We start from the raw sequence: 22,850 nt of genomic DNA, 5'->3' as shown, positions 1-22,850 counted from the left end.
GAAGGAAGGAAGGAAGGAAGGAAGGAAGGAAGGAAGGAAGGAAGGAAAGAAGGAAGGAAGGAAAGAAAAGAAGGGAAGGAGGGAAGGAGGGAAGGAGAGAGAGGAAATAGCAACCCTTTGTGCCACTAAAATTCATTTCATCATATATTAATGTTATAGTTAATGCCTAATATAACCTTTTCATTTCTTTAACAAACGGAACATGAAAATGAAGTTATGGAGGTTGAACTTCTTGCTAAAACATATGCCATGGTAATAAGAATGCTTGAAGCTCTAGTAACAGGATGAAGTTGGCCAGGAGTGGTGGCTCGTGCCTGTAATCCCAGCACTTTGGGAGGCCGAGGCGGGCAGATCACGAGGTCAGGAGATCGAGACCATCCTGGCTAACACTCTACTAAAAATACAAAAAATTTAGCAGGCTTGGTGGTGGGCGCCTGTAGCACCAGCTACTCGGGAGGCTGAGGCAGGAGAATAGTGTGAACCCAGGAGGCGGAGCTTGCAGTAAGCCAAGATCACCTCACTGCACTCCAGCCTGGGTGACAGAGCAAGACTCCATTTCAAAAAAAAAAAAGAATAACAGGATGAAGTTGTGAATCTCTTCGGGATGGTGTGCCCTCTCAGTATTGATACTCTTTGCCTGTTTAACGTACTAGCAAACCTACCTGGGGGTCCAGGCAGCCCCCGAGGTCCTGGAGATCCAGTACCCCTTTCACCTTTCTCTCCTGGCAAACCTAAGGAAGGAGAAAAAGAGAAACACAGGGGAAAAATTATCTGGAAACATGTAATTTTCATCTTAACTAATAATACTTGATTCAAGTAATTCATTTCCTTAGTGAAAGCAGAACCTAATTTTTCACAGAAGTTCACTCTTTAAGCCAAGTTCTTTCTAGACATTTGTGTAATTCTAGATTCATGGCCGAGAAAAAATTTGGCTACAAGGCAGGGGGAAAGTTATTTGAAGCAAACAAACGTGTCTAATATATTTTTAAATAGTAACTAGGAACAATAATCCTGAAGAAATAGTTATAATATCTCACTGAAAAACATATTAAAGGTATTTTGTCTTTAGTAGCCCTATTAGTACAGCAGCCAAACCAGCAGAATTATAGAAACATGTAGGTTTTCTCTAGAATATTAAGTACTCCTTTGACAAAAGTGGGTACCCAGAGTCCTGAAATATTTGGAATCAAATAGTCCTATTTTTCTGCTTTTCCTTCAACTGCACTTATCTACACCATGAAATTCGAGTCAAAGAAACATACAAGATCAATGCCAGACCCTGAATAAAGGAACCAAAATAAGTTAGATCTAAAACTCTAGGGCTGCCTAAGAACATTCAGTTGCTGCTCGACTCTTGCCACGGTCACAGAGAGTAATAAGATTTGGGTAGCTGATTTACTTTGCCAAGATAGAGGTTTTCCCTTAACAACAACAAAAGTCAGAAAATAGCATTATCTGAGATCTGATAGCATTAACTGAGATCTGATAAAGACATGCCATTTTTCTAAGACATGGATCCCTATGGCCTGTGAGTTGCCTGACAGCTCTTCTGAGGCTGTCCAAACAAGACTAATGAAAGCAGTTTGCCTAGGTCACCTTCCAGGTGCCTTCAACCTGTCCCAGCTCCTACGTTTGCAAATTCCTTCCTTTATTGCAATACAGAAGCCAGAAATGCCTACCTCGTTCCCCAGGGGGTCCCTGCATCCCTGGTGTGCCCGGGAAGCCTGGCCGCCCCCCTGGTCCAGGTTCTCCTCTGGCTCCTGCGCTGCCAGGAGGTCCCGGTGGACCCGGCGGACCTGGCTGGTTGCGACTGGAGTGGTAATCATTTGGAATCTGATTCAGCATCTGATTGAATCTGTTCATCTGACCTACAAGTAGAAATAAGGCTTGTTAGTAAGAAATGCAATAAAGGAGGGATGAGAGAGTGAAACTGTTTTAGTGTCTAGTGAAATCCATCTCCATTCTGCACCCTTTCCAGAAAACAATCTAATTAGAATCCTAAAAATAAAATTAAGACAGTCTAATCATCCAGGACATAATAGTCCCTGATAAATAACTGTTTCCACAAAATGCTGACCTATAAGCCACAAACACTACTACAAATATAAAAAGTTGTTAAAGTTTAATATGGCTCTGAAATAAAGTCTTGAGGTTTGTCAGGTGACATCACTCAAAAGAAAACCTTTTTTATAATTAGATAATTCTACAATTGTCTGTATATCTAAGGCAATGATAATCAGGTTTCAGTGCAAACTGGAATTGCCTGTGGGGCAACTTGAAAAATCCAGATTTCTGGGCCTTATCTCCAAAGATAATGATTCACTAAGCTTAGGACATGGTGCAGAAACTCCCACTTCTAACAAGCAACTTAGGTGATTCCAAGGCAGGTGTTCCTCAGTACCACACTATGAAAAACATTGATTAAGCCTTCTCAAAGAGCGTGTTCTGGGTTTAAGGCCCACACCAGTCTGCAGGTACTGAGCTTCATTACTTAACAGGCCTTATAGAATAAGAAGAGCCTGTGAAAAACAGAGAGGCCAGTTTCCTACCAAAAACAACCTTCACTGATCAAATTAATCTTGGTGAGCCCCCTTCCTTAAGGTCATAAAATGACTTAAAGGTCATAACTTAAAATATCCAATGTCTTAGAACTTAAGTTTGCTGCTATTATTTTACCTTGGGTTATTATTTTATCTTAGTGACAATCTTTAAAATATCATCTTTAAGCAGATGCAAAACTGACAATGTATAAAAACAAGAGCTTATCAAAATGAAAGAGAAATCTATCTCTTTAGAAACTTTATGATCCAAACTCTGCATTTTCCTGCAATTAATTTTCAAACCATTCACACAGTAAAAAGAAAAGAAACTTTACCACTTATCAATTGTTCACAGACTTGTCTTGCAACTGCTCGCATCATGTTCTGGGAAGCAATGTCTCCCTTGTTAAATTAATGAGAATGATTAGCATATTAGTTCTATAGTTTTAGACTTCAATGTTTAACACACAAACATAAGATTTTTTTTAAAATACATACCCTATCACCTTTTTCTCCTTTCAACCCAGATGGACCCTGAAAAATATGAATTGCATACATTAGAAACTGACAAACATACTCTAAAATGATGCATGAATGAACATAATGATGAAAGAAAACAAGTTCTGTTTTCTAAAGCATTAGCAAAATGACACATCACATTTATATCCATGTTACTCACATTCTGCTTTTCTATAAAAAGAAATCTAATCTCTCTCTCTCTCTCTCTCTCTCTCTCTCTCTCTCTCTCTCTCTGTCTCTGAAGCACACGTCCTCCAAAACAGTGGACAGATGTGAATTTTGTGGTCACAACTGTAAAAGTTATGGATCATGCACACTTTTTACAATGCAATTCATGATACATATGGAACTAAAATACATAAGAAGATTGCCCTTGTGTCCCCATACTTTGCTTTGTATCATCGTGGTTGGTTATCTCAGCTGGTTACTGTGGAACATCCATGACATTAGTCTCCATTCAGTCTCACTAAGAACCAGCAGGCTTTTGTGAGCTACTTAGCTCAATATATATCCCTTAACTTCATCCAGTGATTCTTTGTACATTTGAGATAAAAGAAACTGGATTGAAGCGGGAAACCATCATTCTCAGCAAACTATCACAAGAACAGAAATTCAAATACTGCATGTTCTCACTCATAAGTGGGAGCTGAACAATGAGAACACATGGACACAGGGAGGGGAACATCACACACCAGGGCCTGTCAGGGAATCAGGGGCTAGGGGAGGGATAACATTAGGAGACATACCTATTGTAGGTGATGGATTGATGGCTGCAGCAAACCACCATGGCACATGTATACCTATGTAACAAACCTGCACATTCTGCATGTGTACCCCAGAACTTAAAGTATAATAATAAAAAAAAATTCTACAATAAAAAAAGAAAAGAAACTGGGTTTCTCTCTTAATGAATAACTCAATCTAAATGATCCTACATCTAAATACAAGCATAGAATATTTGCCCCTACACTGTCATAAGCCTCTCACCATAAGAGATATTGGAAAAGTTTTCCTTAGAATACAGCAAGTTTTTGTCTTTCAGTAATACATTTCCAGGCTGCCAACTGCTATCACCGAAGGAACATCTAAATCATTGACAAATCAGGTAATATCCCATACCAAACCACTTCTCACCGTCTCCATGGAAACCACTGCAGTCCAAACCAAAACTCTTACCTGAAACTACTCTAATAGCCTCCTAACTGCTCTCCCTGCTCCCCATTTTGCTACTTTATAGTCTATTCTCCACACGAAAACCACAATGATATTTTTTAAAGAAAAATTAGATCATATCACTCCTTTGACTCCAAGTGCCTCCCATCCCGTTCCCATCACACTTAGAGGAAAATAATAATTCCTTATCATAGGCTACATGGTCCACATGATCATCTATGCCTAGCTATCTGACCTCATATTTTATCCCTCTCCATTTAACCCCCTTCACTTTGGTTCCCAGACCTGTTAGATGTTCCTTTCATATGTCAGACTCATTCCTCAGCCAGGGCTTTCATTCATGCTGTTTCCTCTGGCTGAAACCCTCTTTCCATAGATCAAATAGCTTTCTCCCTCATTTCATCCCAATGTTACCTCGTCAGAGAGGTTCCTGGATGACTGTATCCAAAATAGCTGCCTTCCCACCAGCACAATCATTCTCTAACCCTTTACTCTGTTTCTTGATTCTTCATGATATTTATTATCATGGGAACCTATATATACATGGTTTTGTCTATATCTGCCCCCCCCCCCAGAATGTCTATGAAGGCAAGAACTTTGTCTTGTTTGCTGTTATATCACCTGACCCTAGAACACTGGCTAGCATATTATAGGCACTAAACAAATATGTGTTTATTAATGAAGTATTCTATGAACATCTCATGGAAACATCTCTTATAGAATATCAAGTCTTATAAGTTAGCAAGAAGATATCAACTGATTATAATAGCTAATGACATAAGCTAACAATGATTAAGCCAAGCTCTCTGCTAAGACCTATATATACCTATCTACTATGTTTGGTTTCATAAATAAGAGGAAGGTAAGATAAAATAGAGAAGAAAAAGAGAAGAAATTTGCTACTTTTGAAGGACAAGGAAAATGAAGGAGAAAAGGGAAAGTGCTGGGATCTAAATAAATCTATACCAAATTATAATTATCATAAGAAAAACCAGAGTTGTCTACTTCCGTGACAAAAGTATTAGATTTTTGTAGAAACACTAATATTATTGTATTTGGAGCATTTTGCAAGTGCAGGATTTTTCACATTTACTGCTATTTTGAGATTGTTCTGATGTGATTTTTAATTTACTGGCACTCTGAGATTGTCCTGTTGTTCATGATTTGTAGAAATCATCTTTATTTCCAATATTTAGAGATTATATTTCAAGTAATAGCTGTAGACATTTCTTTTAGGCATCTAGCTACAGCCATCAATTACATGAGTAATATTCTTATATAAGACACTATTGAGGTCATAGTAAAACAAAATGAAATGCTGAATGGGTAGAAAAGTTTCATATACTTATAATTGCTCTTGCAAAGTTTCTACCATGATCCATTGAGGAAAAGAGAGTAATAAAGCCACATGCTAGAGTACACACAGATTTTAAAGTATTTAGGTTGGTGCAAACGTAATTGCGGTTTTTGTCATTCTTTTTAACCTAATATACCAGGAGTCCTTCTAGCTTTATATTGCTTGCTTAATTTTATGAACCATACAAGGCAAGCCCTATCACATAAATGTCCCATCCTAAGTCTGTCTGAAATTACTTTTTTTAAACTTGGGTTTGTGTAATTTGAACAATACTTTTAAAAGGAGAAATTCTGTCCAGAGAAAAGCCCTGATACATTTTTGTCACTGCTAATAGTTGGACTTAATTGTCTTTAAGATAAATTTTTATATTTCAGGATGCTATTCAGACAAAAAAAAAATGCTTAAATAAATTCACACTTCCTAAACACAAAAAAGGAAAAGTTCGTAAAAAATATGCAGCCCAAGAGTCATTACAAATAATTGTGGATATTTTAGACACTTCAAAGTCAGTTTTGGAGATACTAATTTGGAAACACCAAATATGTGTACTACTATCTCAACTACTATTTTAACCAAAATATCTGCATAAGAGAAAGTTATATGGGGTATAAATTGTGGCAGGACAGTATTTAAAAAGTAAAATGATCAATTAAAGTTAATAAATAACTTTAATTCTGGTTCTGATGTTCTAGCCTCCTCAACTAGATAGAAAAGAACAAATGGAAAGCTGGATAATGCCACAAAAGGGTTAATATTAGCAAGCTAGGGATGGAGGCACTGTACACCATCATCATGTATTTTTCCATCTTAAGCAGCATACCACTCCTAAGTAAAAAGAATCATTCTGCTGACCCAGCTCTGAGTGTTTATACAGTGCAGAAATATGTGTCTTGGCTCATAATCCCATTCTCCTCTTAAAGAAACCCAGTAACCACAATTTTCATCCCAGAATATTATAACAACCCAGAGAGAAAAATTTAGAACTGGTACCAAGTCAAATCCATGAGTTTAGCATGGTTTCAACAAACGCTTCAAACACATTACAGCAGAGATAACCTAACTATGACAAAGGTTTGCAGTTCTCATTATTTATTTCCACAGTGAAATGACTGTCAGTAGACATGCAAGCTGTCCACTTACTGGTCTGCCATGATCTCCAGGTTTTCCTGGCTTCCCACTTGGTCCTGTGACTCCTGGGGAGCCTGGGCTTCCCTACAACACATGGAGAGGGAAGGGGACTGTTATGACAAAGAGAAAATCCCATCGAAAGTAAATGAATACAGCTTGTTTTAAAAGCGTTTAAATGAAACAACTCATAATTACACATTCAGGAAGAATAAAACCAAATTTTAAGATAACATGAAATAAAAAACTCCTGACAATTACAGTGCAATCCTTATGGACTATATAGTTTTAAAATATATTTTGAGACCAGCTGAAAAATACATGCATACGTATACAATCAGTTTCACAATTTAAGACTGTGATCCTAGTAAATTGGTTACAAAGTGGATTTGCAGAAAGCAATTCCCTTTTTTTTAAAGTTTCTTACTGCAAGACCAGACAATCCTTCAAAACACAGAAGTTGAAAATTTGGGCTGGAGAAGAATTAAGAAGGTGGCCAGTTTTGTGCTAAGTTGGGCACCATGGCGGCAGAGTCTTCCCTTGTCTGCTGAGAATTGCACTCTCAGCTTAGAAATTCATTTTTCCCTTTGGAGCATTCTCCACACTTTCATTCCCTTCCATCATGTCAGCACCCTTAACTCCACCAAAATCATAAGATTTTCTCCCTGTTGCTTTTACCACAGCTTCCAGACATTTTGGTCCTATATTTAATAGAATATTTATAATATGTACTGGCCAATACGTCATGTTCTAAAGCCTAAAATTTTCTTAACATGGAATGTTCAGATTTTGTCAAGCAATCCTTTACTCCATTGATTATGCAAGTGTTAATCTCTACAGTAAATACTTAACATGAAAGTTTGCTGTGCATTTAAATCCCCCATTACCTAAAGATCTATATTTGAAACATAAATAATAAAATTATTTTAACATATGCTCTTTAGTCTTCATATCCTGCCACACAGACATGGAGGCTATCCATCATCTCAAACAGTTTTACTGGGATCTCACCTGGATGCAAGTATACAGATGCCAGTTTCAAAATCATTAATTAAAGTATTTTTCCCAATATCTTAAGTTGAAGACCTTTTTAGTTGTAGATAAAACTGACTTCCTCAAAACAACTGATGGCTGTTCAATAATAAATGTTCTTGAAATTTAAATGTTATAACCACAGATTCTTAAAATTCTGTAACAGGAAATAACTGAACCACTGAGGTTATAAAACCCAACCACTCAATGTAGGGATGAAGAAACTGAGGCACCAACCAGCTAGTAGCCAGTTAGTTAGGGATTTTTTTTTTCTTTTTCTCAAGTGTAACTTGATTAAACAGAAAGATTCCGTATTTTAACACATCTGTTTTCTCCAGCACATTTTGATGTAGGTAAATAAAAACACATTTCCCTCAATGATATACTCCACAGCACAGATTGAATGTGCTTCAAAAGCAGGTTACCTGGCTCTTCTCTAGCAAAATGGGGTGAGAGGGTTGGGGGTGAAGGGCACAAAAATGAAACACATTTAGTTCTTACCGGTGGCCCTGGTGGGCCCCTGGGTCCCATTGCACCGTCTTTTCCAGTGAAGCCCTATTGTAAAAATGAAAGTAATTACAGTTAGGGAGGTCATGAGCAAGTGAAAAAGATGCTAAACAAGTTGCTAAAGCTGAAGGCTGAAGAGAAGGATTTAGCCCAACATGCTGTTTGGCAGGTAAGCTTTCAATATGAAGGCAAACAGCAAAAGAAAAACAAAAAAAGAAAGAAAAAAAATATTTTCAATTTAACTTATGCCTTTTACTGAATAATTAATTTCTATGCTCATTCACTTGTATAGTTATAAATAAAACAATTTTTAGAGCCAAACTAATCTTCTCCCAGGAAGGCAGATTCCCTTCATGAAGATTTTTTGTTTTTGTTTTTGCTTTGTAATAGCATAAAGAAGTCTAAAGGAAGATTTACCCATTCTATGGAAAAGTCAATGTCCACAGGTTGGCCCAGGAAGAATGCAGGTGAGAGGAAAGGAAAGTTGCTTAAAGCAAGTGGTATCATAAAAGATGATATTATGGTGGCAGAGTCTTCCTTTGTCTGCTGGGAATTGGACTCTCAACTTAGAAATTCATTTTTCCCTTTGGTGAATTCTCCACGCCTTCATTCTCTTCCATCATATCAGCACCCTTTACCCCCCCAAAAACAGTAAGAATTCCTCCCTATTGCTTTTATCACAGCTTCAGGATATTTTAGCCATATATTTAATAGAATATTTATAATATATACTGGTCAATACATTATGTTCTAAAGCCTAAAATTTTCTTAAGATGGAATCATCAAATTTTATAAAACATTCCTTTACCAAATATGCAAATATTAAGCTCTGCAGTAAATATTTAACATGAACGTTTACTACACATTTAAACTCCCCCTTATCTAAGAATATATATTAAACATAAATAATAAAATTATTTTAACATATGCTCTCAAGTCTTCATACCCTGCCATACATACAGACATAGAGAAGTCTGTATGGAAAATCCTGACCACCCAATTAGAAAACTCCCTTCCTCATTCCCTGAGCAATTGTCAGACAGCTAGAGCAGGACTATTTATGTCTCCACTCCTGGTGAATTTCTTTCTTCCTCTCCCAAAAAAGGCAAAGCTGGACTGGGTGCAATGGCTCATGCCTGCAATCGCAGCACTCTGGGAGGCCAAGGCAGGAGGATTACTTAAGCCCAGGAGTTCAAGACCAGCCTGAGCAACATAAGGAGACCCTATCCCTAAAAAAAAAGTGAAAGAAAAGAAAATAGCCAAGCATGGTGTCACACACCTGTGGTCCCAGCTACTTGGGAGGCTGAGGTGGAAGGATCACTTGAGCCCGAGAGGTCAGGGCTGCAGTGAGCCATGATCACCACTGCACTCCAGCCTGGCTGACAGAGTGGGACCCTGTTTCAAAAAAAAAAAAACAGAGGCAAAGCTGTCTTAACTGCTCTCCACTCAAAAGAGAGGAAATCCTCAATCCTGATAATAAGCAGTTAATTTTTGTAGTGGTCTGTCTCTCTTCATCACACACAAAGGCCAGAACTGCCTCAGCGTCAGTTCACTAGGCAGGAATAGAGCACATCTCCCCACAGGCTTGATCTCTGGCTCGTGCGCCCGCATTTATATGTTATTTTTTTCTCTCTCTGTACAGTGCCAAATGGCCTTTGCCTGGAATGAGTCATCCTGCTACCCAGTTAGCATTCACTCTCAACAGCAGATCTCTGAAATCCAGCCGAGGATTTCTGAGTCAGGTCATTTTTTAGAGATGTTGCATTCCTCTGTCAGAGATTTTTGTCTCATTTTCTGCAGGGTGTGAAAGTAATCATTTCATCCATATTCTTGGATTTTCACAAAAGTCAACCATTTGGATCTCTTCCCAAATTAAGTATCCACACTTTTTATTAGTGCATTGACTTTACAATAGAAGTTTAAATTATTCTTTTTACTTTTGTTGGAAATATTCCACCTCCCCCCCAAAAAAGACTTTTTTCGGAAACTTTTAAAGATAAGATTTCAGCTGTTTGCTAGAAGATCTAGGCCTGACTAACAAAAAACAGATCCTAAGCCTATCTGATGTAACATCCATATCACTTCTAAGGGCCACTTAAAAAAAAATTCCCTATAATATTACTTGGACAATTTGAATAAAATTTCTTCCACCCAAGTCTCTCCAACTATATAGGATGCTCTTTTTCATTTTTTATGGTATCATATTTCTAAATAATTAATCCCTCTTTAGTCAGTCTAAGAACTTTCTGATCAACCATTACCTTTTAGAGGAAACATATTCCTAAATTGGAGTGAAGATTTATTGTGAAGTACTCAAAAAGGCTACCCATTATGCCATCTGCAGAACTTCGTACCACAATTTTATTCATTTATTTATTTATTTTTATTTTTATTTCTTTTTATTATTATACTTTAAGTTCTAGGGTACATGTGCATAACATGCAGGTTTGTTACATATGTATACTTGTGCCATGTTGGTGTGCTGCACCCATCAACTCGTCAGCACCCATCAATTCGTCATTTATATCAGGTATAACTCCCAATGCAATCCCTCCTCCCTCCCCCCCCCCATGATAGGCCCCGATGTGTGATGTTCCCCTTCCCGAGTCCAAGTGATGTCATTGTTCAGTTCCCACCTATGAGTGAGAACATGCGGTGTTTGGTTTTCTCTTCTTGTGATAGTTTGCTAAGAATGATGGTTTCCAGCTGCATCCATGTCCCTACAAAGGACGCAAACTCATCCTTTTTTATGGCTGCATAATATTCCATGGTGTATATGTGCCACATTTTCTTAATCCAGTCCTCAAGGATCTAGATCTAGATGTACCATATGACCCAGCCATCCCACTACTGGGTATATACCCAAAGGATTATAAATCATGCTGCTATAAAGACACATGCACACGTATGTTTATTGCGGCACTATTCACAATAGCAAAGTCTTGGAATCAACACAATTTTATTTTATTCTTCAATTTTGGTGCAAGCCGCAGTAGTTATTTCCACTTCTACCCATGTGAGGGTGGCTGAGAAGACCGATGACCATTTTCATAGATACACATGTACAGATACCTGTATATGTGGTTCTTTTGTTACTTTCTAATAGCCCCCAGTACTGTGCCTCATTTCAGAAATCATCTGTGCTGAAGATGATCTCTGTATCTTGTTTCTCCCTACTTGACCCTGCTAACAAATTCTTCATTCCTCACCACAACTCTTGGCCTTGATCTCTCGTGCTTCCTTCTTTTCACTTCCACTACTGAGTTCAAGTTTTGTTTTGTTTTTTTTGTTTCAGCTGAGATTCCCATACTCAAAGTCTCTCTAACTTTCTAAAATTGTCAATGCCCCACCAGCTATGCACCCTCCTTTTTGCATTAGTGGTTGTTTACTAAGCAGTAAGGAGGTACACAGGCTGTGAAGGAAAAGGGAGAATAGTATCCTGAAAAGTTCTCTTGCCCTCATCCCAGGGTGGCCTCACGACAAAGCTGGACACAGACTAGAATTTGAGAATGGAAGAGCACAGTCCCTTCCAGTCCCTTACTTTTCAGGGATGCAGTGATGCTGCCTGATGGTGATGTCTGAGCGCCAGTCCAGAAAGGCAGTGCTGCTGGGAAGTGCGCTAGGGACCCCACCGTGTGTCTGCATGAAGCCCACATTGGGGTGGATGTGATGGGCACAAGGTTTCAGTCGTAGCAGCAGCAAACAAGTCAGCTCATCGCCACTTCTCAACTGCAATATTCTGGGGTTTATTTTCTAATAAAGAAGACTGACTTGTCACCCTTGTACTCTCACTGTTGTCCTTTATTGTAAAATAAGAATTCAAAAAAAACCTAACGTGCCAGTCTCAAAATAGTCAGAAGATGTATATGTCAGAACTACCTCCACATCCCATATCCCAGAAAATACAGTTTTCTCTTTGACCTCTCTCTTATCTCTCCCCCAAACTCAAAAGGAGGCATGGAAACAAATAAAGTTCACTGGCATATCATCTACCATTTTGTATTATCTTAGGGCAAACCTTTGCTCCCTCTGAATGGCCTGCCTCTGCCCAGTGGTGTCTTGGAGGTGTTAAGGCTAATAGATCTATGTTTAGTGACAGCTGTTACAGTACTGGCTTCCTCAGATCCTGCTGCTAGTCATATATTTTAACTTGATTGATTAATCAAAATACAAACTACTCTCAGACTATTTTTGGAACCATAAGATGCTGAAAAGTCATTAGTTTCTTTGTTTTGAGAAACTTAAAATTTTTGGGTTCTTTTTATTAAAGCATTTGTAGTCTCCTGTGGAACCAAATGTTTCACATCATTGATGAATAGAGCATAGAGGTCATGTTCACCATGCTGCTCATTAACTTATCCTAGAGAAGACTGGGCTTCCTGTACTGCTTTCATGCTAAGTCAAAACCAAACCTGAAAGCTGCTACCAATAGGAAAAGTCCCTACTAAATACCAGCTGTCTACCCCACCATCAAGGCCTAGAAGTGGTATTTAAGTTATAAAGGTGTAGATAGGATGTCTTGAGTTTGTAGAAAGTGCTATGGGAGTCAAGGCTACCCTCATGGTTACAGAAAAGCTGCCTCATAACTAAGATTTTAATTTTAAAATTTAAAACAATTTGCTGAGATTCTTAAATCTCTTTTTAATCAGTTAAAACTCCTTTTCTGGACTTCTTTTTATGAATATGATACAGTAAGAAATTTTCTGAAAATTAAAATTTCAAAGACTCCCCTAAAGTCCCACCATTTTATTTCAAAGACCTTGAGATTGATCTGATGTTGGGTGGTCCATTGACATTAGCCTTGCAGCTTTCCACAAGATACATGATTCATTACCAGCCTTGCAAACTGGATTTTGAAGGGTTCTTAATTAATAGGCAACCATGTGACATCATTTCCAACATCATTATAGCCTGCCCAAGAAAACTTACTCTATCTCCTGGAGGTCCCATTGGTCCTGGTGGGCCAGGTAACCCTGGGGTTCCCTGCACAGAAGGAAACAAACAAGTGAAACATTATAATATACTTCCTGTGTGGGAGAGAATCCTTGCTCTTTTCCAAAATGTTTTTTTAATTCCAGAGACTCTGAAAAGAAACTGGAGAACAGAGTCAAGCACATTGCCAAGCATACAGGAGATGCTCAGTCAACGAGCAGATACCTGAATTGAACAGCGCCAACTTGAAGGCTAAGACCAGGGTATGAAATGGAAATGAGGTGAAACACATATCCAGGCTTCTGCTTTGCTGCTTAACCTGGGTTCACCTTTTGAGGCACTACAAAGGGAAATTTTCAAGTAACACATGACAGGGGGAAGAAAAGGCAACTTAGAGACCAACTCACTGTTCGGCCTGGAAGTCCCGGCTCTCCAGCATCACCTTTCATCCCTTGGCGACCCTAGAGTGAGCAATGGGAAAACAGTTCTCAGGCATTTCACAGAGATTAAGTTAAAAAGGAAGACATGAGTCACTTACGAAATCTTCATCACTTCATAAATCCAGTGTAAGAGTTCAGAATGAGCACAGAAGGGTATTTTTTAAAGGAGATGAATAAACCTTTTTTGAATTAGTGCTCATTTTTTAAACTACAAATGCTGTGTTATAATTTCTACTTACAATGTTATGGGATAATTTTATATAATTATGGGATATTATACTTACCTTAAAAGAATACAGTTTAACATAGGGGATATCTACATTACTTATAAGAAAATGTTTAATGAAGTCAAATAAGTAGCAGTAATTTTTTCTACACAGTTTTATATTATTACATAGTCTATTTACATATCTAAAATAACAGTCATCATAGTGACTGCTATCTTGGTGGCTAACCTTGTTGAATTATCTGAGAAAACATTTGATTTGGCAAAATGTAGAAAAGATTCATTTAACTAAATGTTTATCCACCATTCTCATTTAATACAGAAAGGCTTTGTGCTTACTTGCTCTCCCGGAATAGAGAGTCCATTGGGTCCCTGAGGGCCTGGAGGACCCTGGGGGCCTGGAGGACCTATGTCTCCACGAGGACCAGGGGGCCCCTAAAATATGCAAGAGAGAGACAACCACAAATAATGTAATACTTTTTCAGTGCTGACATTTAGTCAGACACTTGTCATCATAACTCTAAGACATCAATCATATAATCTTTGTAAACATTTCAGAAATCTACATCTATGAATGTATTTATTAATGTAATTTCCTTCTTCCCTTTACTATTGAAAAGTGCAATAAATTCACAAAAGCACTTCCATTTCCATAAAAGTCCTATTAGAAATAGATTTTTTAAATAAAATACATTGCATATAAAACATTCACATATTAATTTTCATAGACATATGAGATTAAAAGCTCAAGTTTCACTGGATTTGATTTATTTTAAGTTAGTCCTCATTTCTCTTAGACTTCAGCTTATTTCTGGGACTAAAGGATATATAAATCAAGGAAGGAAAGAAAAGATGCCCATGGATGAGGTGCCCTGTGCTGAAGCTCTTTTGTGATCTGTCTAGATGGAAAAGGCACAACCTTGGCCTCAGGTCTGGGTTGGCATTCTAATCTTGCCCTTTCCTAATGGGGTTATTTTATCATTAATTATATTATGACCAAAAACTACATATTGTCTTCATAAAATATTCCCCTGAGAAGCTTGAATTGTCTTACAAAAAGCTTGGTGAAAAAAGCAGCAGCAGAACTGCTCCCAACAGGCTCCAGCTCTCTAGCGGGTCTCTGCTCCCTGTGGGGTGTGGTTACCCCATCTGCTTCCCCATGTTCCGGCCAAGCCCTTAAAGATCATCTGCAGCTTCCCCATGTGTAATTGTTACAGCTATGACATGCATCCTATGCATTTCTTTCTCTGGCTTGTCTAATCCATCATTATGATATCCAGAGATAAGACAGAGGTAATTACATTACCTGAGGCACACTAAACCTAAGCTGACTTGCTCAAGATCACATACCCGCTTTGTGAAAATTTGAACAATCAGATTTCAGCATACAGATGAAAATTTAAATGCACTCTAAAATATACTTACAATTGCCCCACTGATACCTCTTTCACCTCTGGGACCTTTAGCACCAGGCCCTCCCTAAAATACATAGAGCACATATTAGTGTGAACATAGGAAAGTAGGAAGAAGTTGATATACAAAAAGTGCTTCAAGAAAAAGTGCAATCTCCAGACAATTAATATTCCACAGTTGCTTGCAAAATATTGAAGCAAATATTTCATGTCATACAAATACGTAAAGCAAGAGAATTTCAAAACTTTGTACATTCTGAGTGTCTTATTTTTAAAATTATATTTCAAATTTCAAATTTTCATTTCAAAATCTGAGGTTTATTGGGAAAAGCAAACATACTACTTGTATACAATAAAGAGAAAAATGAGCTTTGGATTTATGTGAATTACATTCCTCAGGGAAAATGATGGGCAAAAAAAAGAATATCTTCAATCTCTCAGAATATTAGAACATGTACTTAACAGGAATTCAGAAACAACTGAACAAAGAGGAAATAAATATCATAGTGACATCCAAGCATGTTACTTCATAACGACAGGGGAAAAAATCCCAACATCTCAAAAACATCTAAATCACATCCAGGATATAATTTCATGATTATAAATATAAATCACTGTTACTAGAAAGAAAGAATGGTAATTCCAGTGACATTTTGATTCTATATATGAGGAGCTGCCTTGTAATTAACCTAAAATCAGTCTACATTATTTGCTAGGACCCAAGGATAGTAAGTTTTGGTGTTCTGTGAATCCCCGAGCTCTTCCTATGTTAATTACATATTTTCTTAAAAGAAGCCAATGGAGATTAGAGCTATCCTCAAAACTGGCCCAGATCAGATACTGGATTGACTAAATCAAGGGGTTTCACATTGATCAATGAACTCTATCACTGCAGTCTTCAATGTTTTGCCTTGCACTTCCTTGGCCGTCCCTCCCAACCAATGAATAAATCTGGTCACAGTCTTCTCACTCAAGTTATTCCAAACCCAGAGTTTATGATATCACATGTGTTAATTACCCTCTCTCTATGTGATTCTCATGATACCTCTGCTACATAAGGTGCACATGTTCTAGGTTCTCAACAAGTTGTTCTTGAGTCAGCCTCTCAAATATGGCTTTGTACCAAACACTTAAGAAGCTTTCAGGAGACGTAAGGAATTTTCAGTCATGTAATTACAGATGGAAATCCAGCTTCACATCTTTAAGAAAAAGCTCCTGAAGACTAGCCAATATTATCATTCTTGCATGGCTGAAGAAATATGTCAAATGCCAGAATCAAATATTCTTCCTGATTTACTCCATTTGAGATGTCTAAATATACTAAAAATATGGTCTACGATTTAGCTTGCTCTATCCTAGAAAACCTGGATGAATTGAAGCATTTTATTGACTCTATACTGGCAAATAGATAATCACTCTAAAGATTTCAAAGGAAAAACCAGAGGAACTATTTCAATTTCCTTACTGCAGGGCCTGGAGGTCCTGGAGGTCCAACGCTGTCCTGTGTACACGTGCAAGAATTTGGAAAAGCAGGGCATTTTGCCTCATCTCTCTGCAATTTTGAAAAGAATATTTACCTTTAAATTTAGAGGAAAAAATGACTTCCCATCCCCACCCCCACTTACATGCACAAGGAAGTCTGTTTCCCAACTTAAAGAAATAATTTTACTTATCATTATGAATAGTCTTATGTTGAAACTTGCTGTGCTCCTTCATGTCTTTATTTTAGGCATTACATTAGGAAACCTCACTGACAAAGAAATGTTTACGCGACCACTGAGACCTCTGGTAATTTAATCCAATTTCCTCTAATTCGGTGTTAGAGACTTATTGTGTATCTCAAATATCAATTCCCATTTGGAAAAAAAAAATAATCCAAAATTCTGTCCTCTTTCTTCATTAGCCACATTGTTTTGTCCCTCACTTCATTCAGGTCTCTGCTTAAATCTCCCCTTATTACTGAAGGCTACCATCACTGTCTATCCCTTTGACCTGATTTGTTATGCATCCTAGGATTTTCACTCAATAATATAGTATATATGTCATTGTTAATTCGTTCTCTCCCAGTGCCTTTCACTGGAATACTCACTTTTTACTGGCTTAAAACAAGCACACAGATTGGTGCCCGGCTTATAATAGGTGCTCAATCAATATTTGCTGAATAAACAATGCACACCCTTCCTGTGGATGTATGTAGGTCTTTGCTGGTCAAAAGTTTCAAATCCATCACCAACATTCAACATTGTAACTATTACCACCTACATAGATATTACTAAAGAAAGGCCATCATCTCAAAAAGAAATACTATGGTTATTTCTACCATCTAAAAAACCTTAGTTATCCAGAAAGGTGCTGGCTTGTTCTGTAAAATGCTGATATTTTACAAGCAATAAGAGGGCTTTACAGTAAGTGGGCTTATCAAACACATTAACTCAGCAGGACTTTTCTATTAGGGAGAATTTCCAGATACAGTCTGTGCATTCCCAGTTTGTGAGGGAGGGATCGCACAGGCACTGGCTTTTCTGTAGTAGCTGGTGAGCACCCACACGTTGTGTGTCTTTTAGCTCCATTCTGAAGAGGCAACTGCGGGGTGCTACTTCCTCTCCCAGGCACAAGGGTTCATTCCTGGGAAACTGTTAAAACCATGACATAATTCAATTCTGTTTTACTTACCCTAGAGGGAATATCACAGCATCTGTCTCTACTGGTCCACACTGGGCTGCAGACAATGTCAAAACTCTGGATTTGGAACTGCAAACAACCAACAGCAACATCAGCTAAAAATGCATGAAAAACATTTTATATTGGCATTTCCACATTGCAACCATTGCCAACTTCTCACACAGACTCTGTCAAGGGTGCGAGCCATTGAGAGCAATGTGATCCTTACTTCATGAGGAAAGAACATAAAAACATATGCCTATGAGAAAGAGATAGAAAAGTGAAACATGTATGTAGATTCTCACTCCTGATTCACTACTTTAGCCAAAATGCAATGTTTGAACATATGCCTATGAGAAAGAGATAGAAAAGTGAAATGTGTATGTGAGATTCCCACTGTTGATTCACTTCTTTGGCTGAAATGCAGTATTTGAGTTTTGTTTCATTTGTTTGTTGTGTGCTTTCTTTGTCTTTCTTTTTTTTTTTTTTGAGACAGAGTCCCACTCTGTTGCCCAGGCTGGAGTACAGTGGTGGGATCCTGGCTCACTGTAACATCTGCCTCCCAGGTTCAAATGCTTTTCATGCCTCAGCCTCCTGAGTAGCTGGGATTACAGGTGTGCACCACCATGCCCAGCTAATTTTTTTGTATTTTTTAATAGAGGCGGGATTTTACCATGTTGGCCAGGCTTGTCTTGAATTTCCAGACTCAAGTGATCCACCCAACATGCTAGGACTACAGGCGTGAGCCACACAGCGCCCAGCCTTGTGTTATTTTTTAAGAGAATATTAATTTCTATAATTAAATGAATTTGAAGCCTACACACATTTAAATCAAAGTTGTTTTTTGTTTTGTTTTGTTTTGAGGTGGAGTCTCACTGTTGCCCAGGCTGGAGTACAGTGGTATGATCTTGGCTCACTGCAACCTCTGCCTCCTGGGTTCAAGAGATTCTCCTGCCTCAGCCTCCCAATTAGCTGGCATTACAGGCGCCCACCACCATGCCTGGCTAATTTTTGTTTTTTTAGTAGAGACGGGGTCTTATCATGTTGGCCAAGCTGGTCTCAAACTCCTGACCTCAAATGATCCACCTGCCTCGGCCTCCCAAAGTGCTGGGATTACAGGCATGAGCCACCATGCCCAGCCTAAATCAAGCTTTACGAGCCCACCCTTATAGAAAAGTAACATTAAAGTAAATTAAAGAAACAATTCTTCACTTATTCTACAATTGATGCTCTTCTTTTTAGAAATTATTACCAAGGGGTTGACCAATAACTTTTCTGATATCCTCAACTATCTCAAGATAGCATATATCTCATATCTTTCTATAGTTGAAAAATAAACTACTTTTGATAAAAAGTAAAAAGTTGTTTAGACAATGTTATTCTTTTAAAAACGTGATGTAATTGTTATACTTAAATGTCAGATTCAATATTCAACAGAAGGTTTGGATTTTAATCGAAATTATATTACATTTGAACTAATTGTTTCTATATTGTGGAATAAAAATTTTCCTTTTGAATCTAGAAGAAAATCCTGTCCATGAAAGAAAGCTAAATTAAATAAATAAAGCCATTTTTAAAATAATAATTACAGAAGCCAAACAGGTTAGTTTTGTTTTTAGGACAATAGGTCTATTGACTGACATTGATTGATTGATTGATTGAGACAGGGTCTCGGTCTGTCACCCAGGCTGGAGTGTAGTGATGCCATCATAGTTCTCTGCAGCTGCAAATTCCTGGGCTCTAGCAATCTTCCCACCTCAGCCTCACAAGTTGCTAGGAATACAGGCACATGCCACCACATTCAGCTGATTTTTTTTTTTTTTTTCCTTTTTATAGAGACAGGGTCTCACTATGTTGCCTAGGCTAATCTTGAACTCCTGGCCTTAAGTGATTCTCCTTCCTTGGCCTCTGAAAATGCTGGGATTATAGGCACGAGCAATGGTGCCTGGCTTTGAATGACATTTAATATGAATTTAATTAGCTTGGTATGATGACAACTTTTGATTTAAATTTTCCCTACTAGATAGCATTGTAAATGGGGTTGTCACGCTCTGCCTCAAACCTGAGATGGTGAAAGTTGTGAGTAATGGGGTCAGCTGGCTGCCCTACTCCATTGATCCTTTTGAGACAGACAGCCGAATGACTCCTCTGTGAGCAAATGCGGGCTCTGGTGAAAGTTGCAACTAGTGTCCCCAAATGCTTAATATCCTGATTGCACAAATCTGTATTAACAATTATTGCTGAAGAACAAAATAGGAACGATTTTCTATTTCACTGGGTATGCTGGCAACTCTTTGTGTGGTATTCTCCAATTTGATCCTGTTTCAAGATGACTGCATGGTGTTCCCTGGTGCCTTGACATCTTATTTTGTTTCTAGTAAGTAGTTAAAGCACATTATTATGTTCTGTGGACATATTTTCTCAATGTACTTCTTCCAATGTTTTGATCTGACCAAGAAATTTGACAACTTAAAACTCACTGAGAAAAACAAAATAAAATAAAACTCACGGAGTTGTTTAGAAAATGCCATTTCAATCTCAACACAAGGTACCAAGAAAAATAAAAATGTGTTACTCACTGCGGCTGATTTCCTCTCCCCTTTAAGGAGTTTTCCAAGAATTTCATAACCATCAGTTGTTATATTTCCAGCTTCCTTGATGTCTTTTTCTATAATTTCATAGCAGTCAATGTAAATCTTAACACTTTTTGGAGTCACCACAATATGAACCTAAAAAGATAATTTGTTTCCATTATAAAATTTCTACACTAAAATATTAGCTGACTCTGCATAGTTCAGATCAGATTTTTTTTTTTTACTTTTTTAAGCTATTTTCATTCTAAATCAAAAGTCTTACTCTAAAAATCCAAGAACAGTTGGCAATGTCGATGAAATCATTCACTGATAATATGAAATTAGACAAGCCACTTAACCTCTGGTCTCAGTTTCCTACATGCACATACACATGCATAATTCCTTGTTTTCCCATTATCTACTCTTACTGAGATGACCAGAGAGGATGTAGTAGATGAAATGACTTTGTAAGCTATAAAGAGCTATCCAAATAGAGGTTAATAAATCATGAATATATTATTATATTCACTACAAAGAAATTTCAGATGTCTTCCACTAATTTTGCTAAATTCATCTTTCAGTTTGTTGTTCCCCAATCTCAGGCAGAAATAATCTGCATACCATATAGATATCTCATACAGTAAAGAAGCAGCACATGTCTTCTATAGGGATTTAACTCTGGACATCAACAGAATTCAGGATTCAATTTCCTTTTAAGGAAAGAAGTTTATATTGATTTATTTTTCGTTTGCTACTGAAGACACACAGAATGTTAACAACTCTATTAGTATAGATAATTAATAAAATGTTTGTATTTCAACAATGTAAAGAATGGTCCTGGGTAATCCCTGTCTGTATAGTTATGCTCAGAGTTTCTACTTATCACAGCACAAATACTCAAGTAAGCCCTTGATGATGACTTTGAAAAGTTTGGCAGCAAATTAAAAGGAACAGAAATTCCCTTAAATGTTCTCAGTCAATAAGCATAAGAATAACTTCTAAAGTATTTTTTAAACTAAATATTTTTCCCACATGGAATCAGCACCAAAACATAAGTTTACTGCATCTGTGATAAATATAAATTACATATTGCTTTTATATAAAAGTAATACATAGGTTATTAAAAATAAAGTTTAAATGCCCCCAGGACAATCAACTAATACTGAACTCAAGAAGAACACCATACTAGGATTTTTTTAATCTAATAAGAACTAAAACTTTTTGGCTCATATATGAACAACCACAGATGCAAACTTTGACAAGGCATGTGAAAAACTGCAATATCCAGAAAAATTATTTCAACATTTTTAATTCGTGACAAAATTATTTCAGTAACACTCATTGAATGCTAACCATAGAGAAACATATTCTAGAAGTACATTTTGCTATAATTTATTCAATGTGTTTTACTGCAGTTTAAACGCATTTCAGATTTGGCCCTTTACCTGTAGATCATTGTGCCAAGTATGTAGAGTAACCAACCTATTTCCCAAATGATGTGTTGTTGATCCCAGACCAGTAGAAAAAAATAGGGACCCTCTTGTCACTCGTCTCCCTTCCCAGACTCTGCCATTCTAGTTCTCTTTCTTATTATAAATGTCTCACGTAAATCCATGTCATCTTTTAACCATAGTAGGGAGACACAACAAAAGCTTTTCAAGAGAATCCCCAAGAACGGATAACTGTCTGTCATTCCTTAATTAAACTATTTTAGTTTATCCCTCTCCTCAAAGGTCCCTCTCCCCATCACTGTCACTAATTTCCTGTTCTTGAAATATTGCTCATTCTCATCCCAGGTTTGAAAAACTTCAATTCAGGAATTAGATGGAAAGTGAAAGAAGAGTGCTTGAATCCTTGGCTCAGTAAAAAAAATGTGAACAGCTGAGAGTGACTGAAGGTGGCACTTGAATTGATGGGATAAATGAGAGTGGGCCAATGGGGTGGGGGTATTTTATACTTGCAATTTGCAAGATGCTAGATCTTAGATTAAATTGGTTCAGCACATACACACACACACAATGGTAACTGTAGAGGTAATAGATATGTTAATTAGCTTGACTGTGGAGATCATTTCACAATGTATGTGTATATCAGAACACCTCATTGTACACCTTAAGTATATGCAATTTTTCTATATGACATCTCAATAAAGCTGTTTAAAAAGAAAGGATGGGTTTAAGGAATGGAGGACAAAAAAGAGCACAGTGGGAAAAAAGGAGAAACTAAAAGAAAGATTATTAAAATAAAAAACAAAGAAGAAGGTAGGCAGTTTGGAAAGAAAAGGCAGAGCTTGTGAGCAGAAAAAAATAGGCATTATATAAAACCCAAGAATGCAAATATATTTCTGGGGAGG

At 37.4% G+C, this 22,850-nt stretch overlaps 1 protein-coding gene across 2 annotated transcripts in view; it reads right to left on the bottom strand.

Annotated features, from left to right (window-relative positions):
- The window catches only part of COL12A1 (collagen type XII alpha 1 chain), a 121,429-nt gene that overhangs the window by 4,243 nt on the left and 94,336 nt on the right, over positions 1–22,850 (bottom strand). For both annotated transcript variants that reach the window (XM_023219254.2, XM_023219255.2), the window contains 13 exons: positions 20,504–20,653; positions 17,937–18,014; positions 16,729–16,815; positions 15,277–15,330; positions 14,191–14,286; positions 13,593–13,646; positions 13,183–13,236; positions 8,248–8,301; positions 6,730–6,801; positions 3,039–3,074; positions 2,876–2,942; positions 1,680–1,868; positions 663–731 (listed from right to left, as the gene is read on the bottom strand). In XM_023219254.2, the coding sequence (XP_023075022.1) occupies positions 663–731; positions 1,680–1,868; positions 2,876–2,942; positions 3,039–3,074; positions 6,730–6,801; positions 8,248–8,301; positions 13,183–13,236; positions 13,593–13,646; positions 14,191–14,286; positions 15,277–15,330; positions 16,729–16,815; positions 17,937–18,014; positions 20,504–20,653 (1,060 nt within the window). The remainder of the gene's footprint in view (positions 1–662; positions 732–1,679; positions 1,869–2,875; positions 2,943–3,038; positions 3,075–6,729; positions 6,802–8,247; positions 8,302–13,182; positions 13,237–13,592; positions 13,647–14,190; positions 14,287–15,276; positions 15,331–16,728; positions 16,816–17,936; positions 18,015–20,503; positions 20,654–22,850) is intronic.

Source organism: Piliocolobus tephrosceles, chromosome 5, assembly GCF_002776525.5.
Source record: "Piliocolobus tephrosceles isolate RC106 chromosome 5, ASM277652v3, whole genome shotgun sequence".
NCBI classification, from domain to species: Eukaryota; Metazoa; Chordata; class Mammalia; order Primates; family Cercopithecidae; genus Piliocolobus; species Piliocolobus tephrosceles.
Note: the sequence above shows the minus strand (reverse complement) of the source record. Positions and strands in the feature narration are given on the sequence as shown.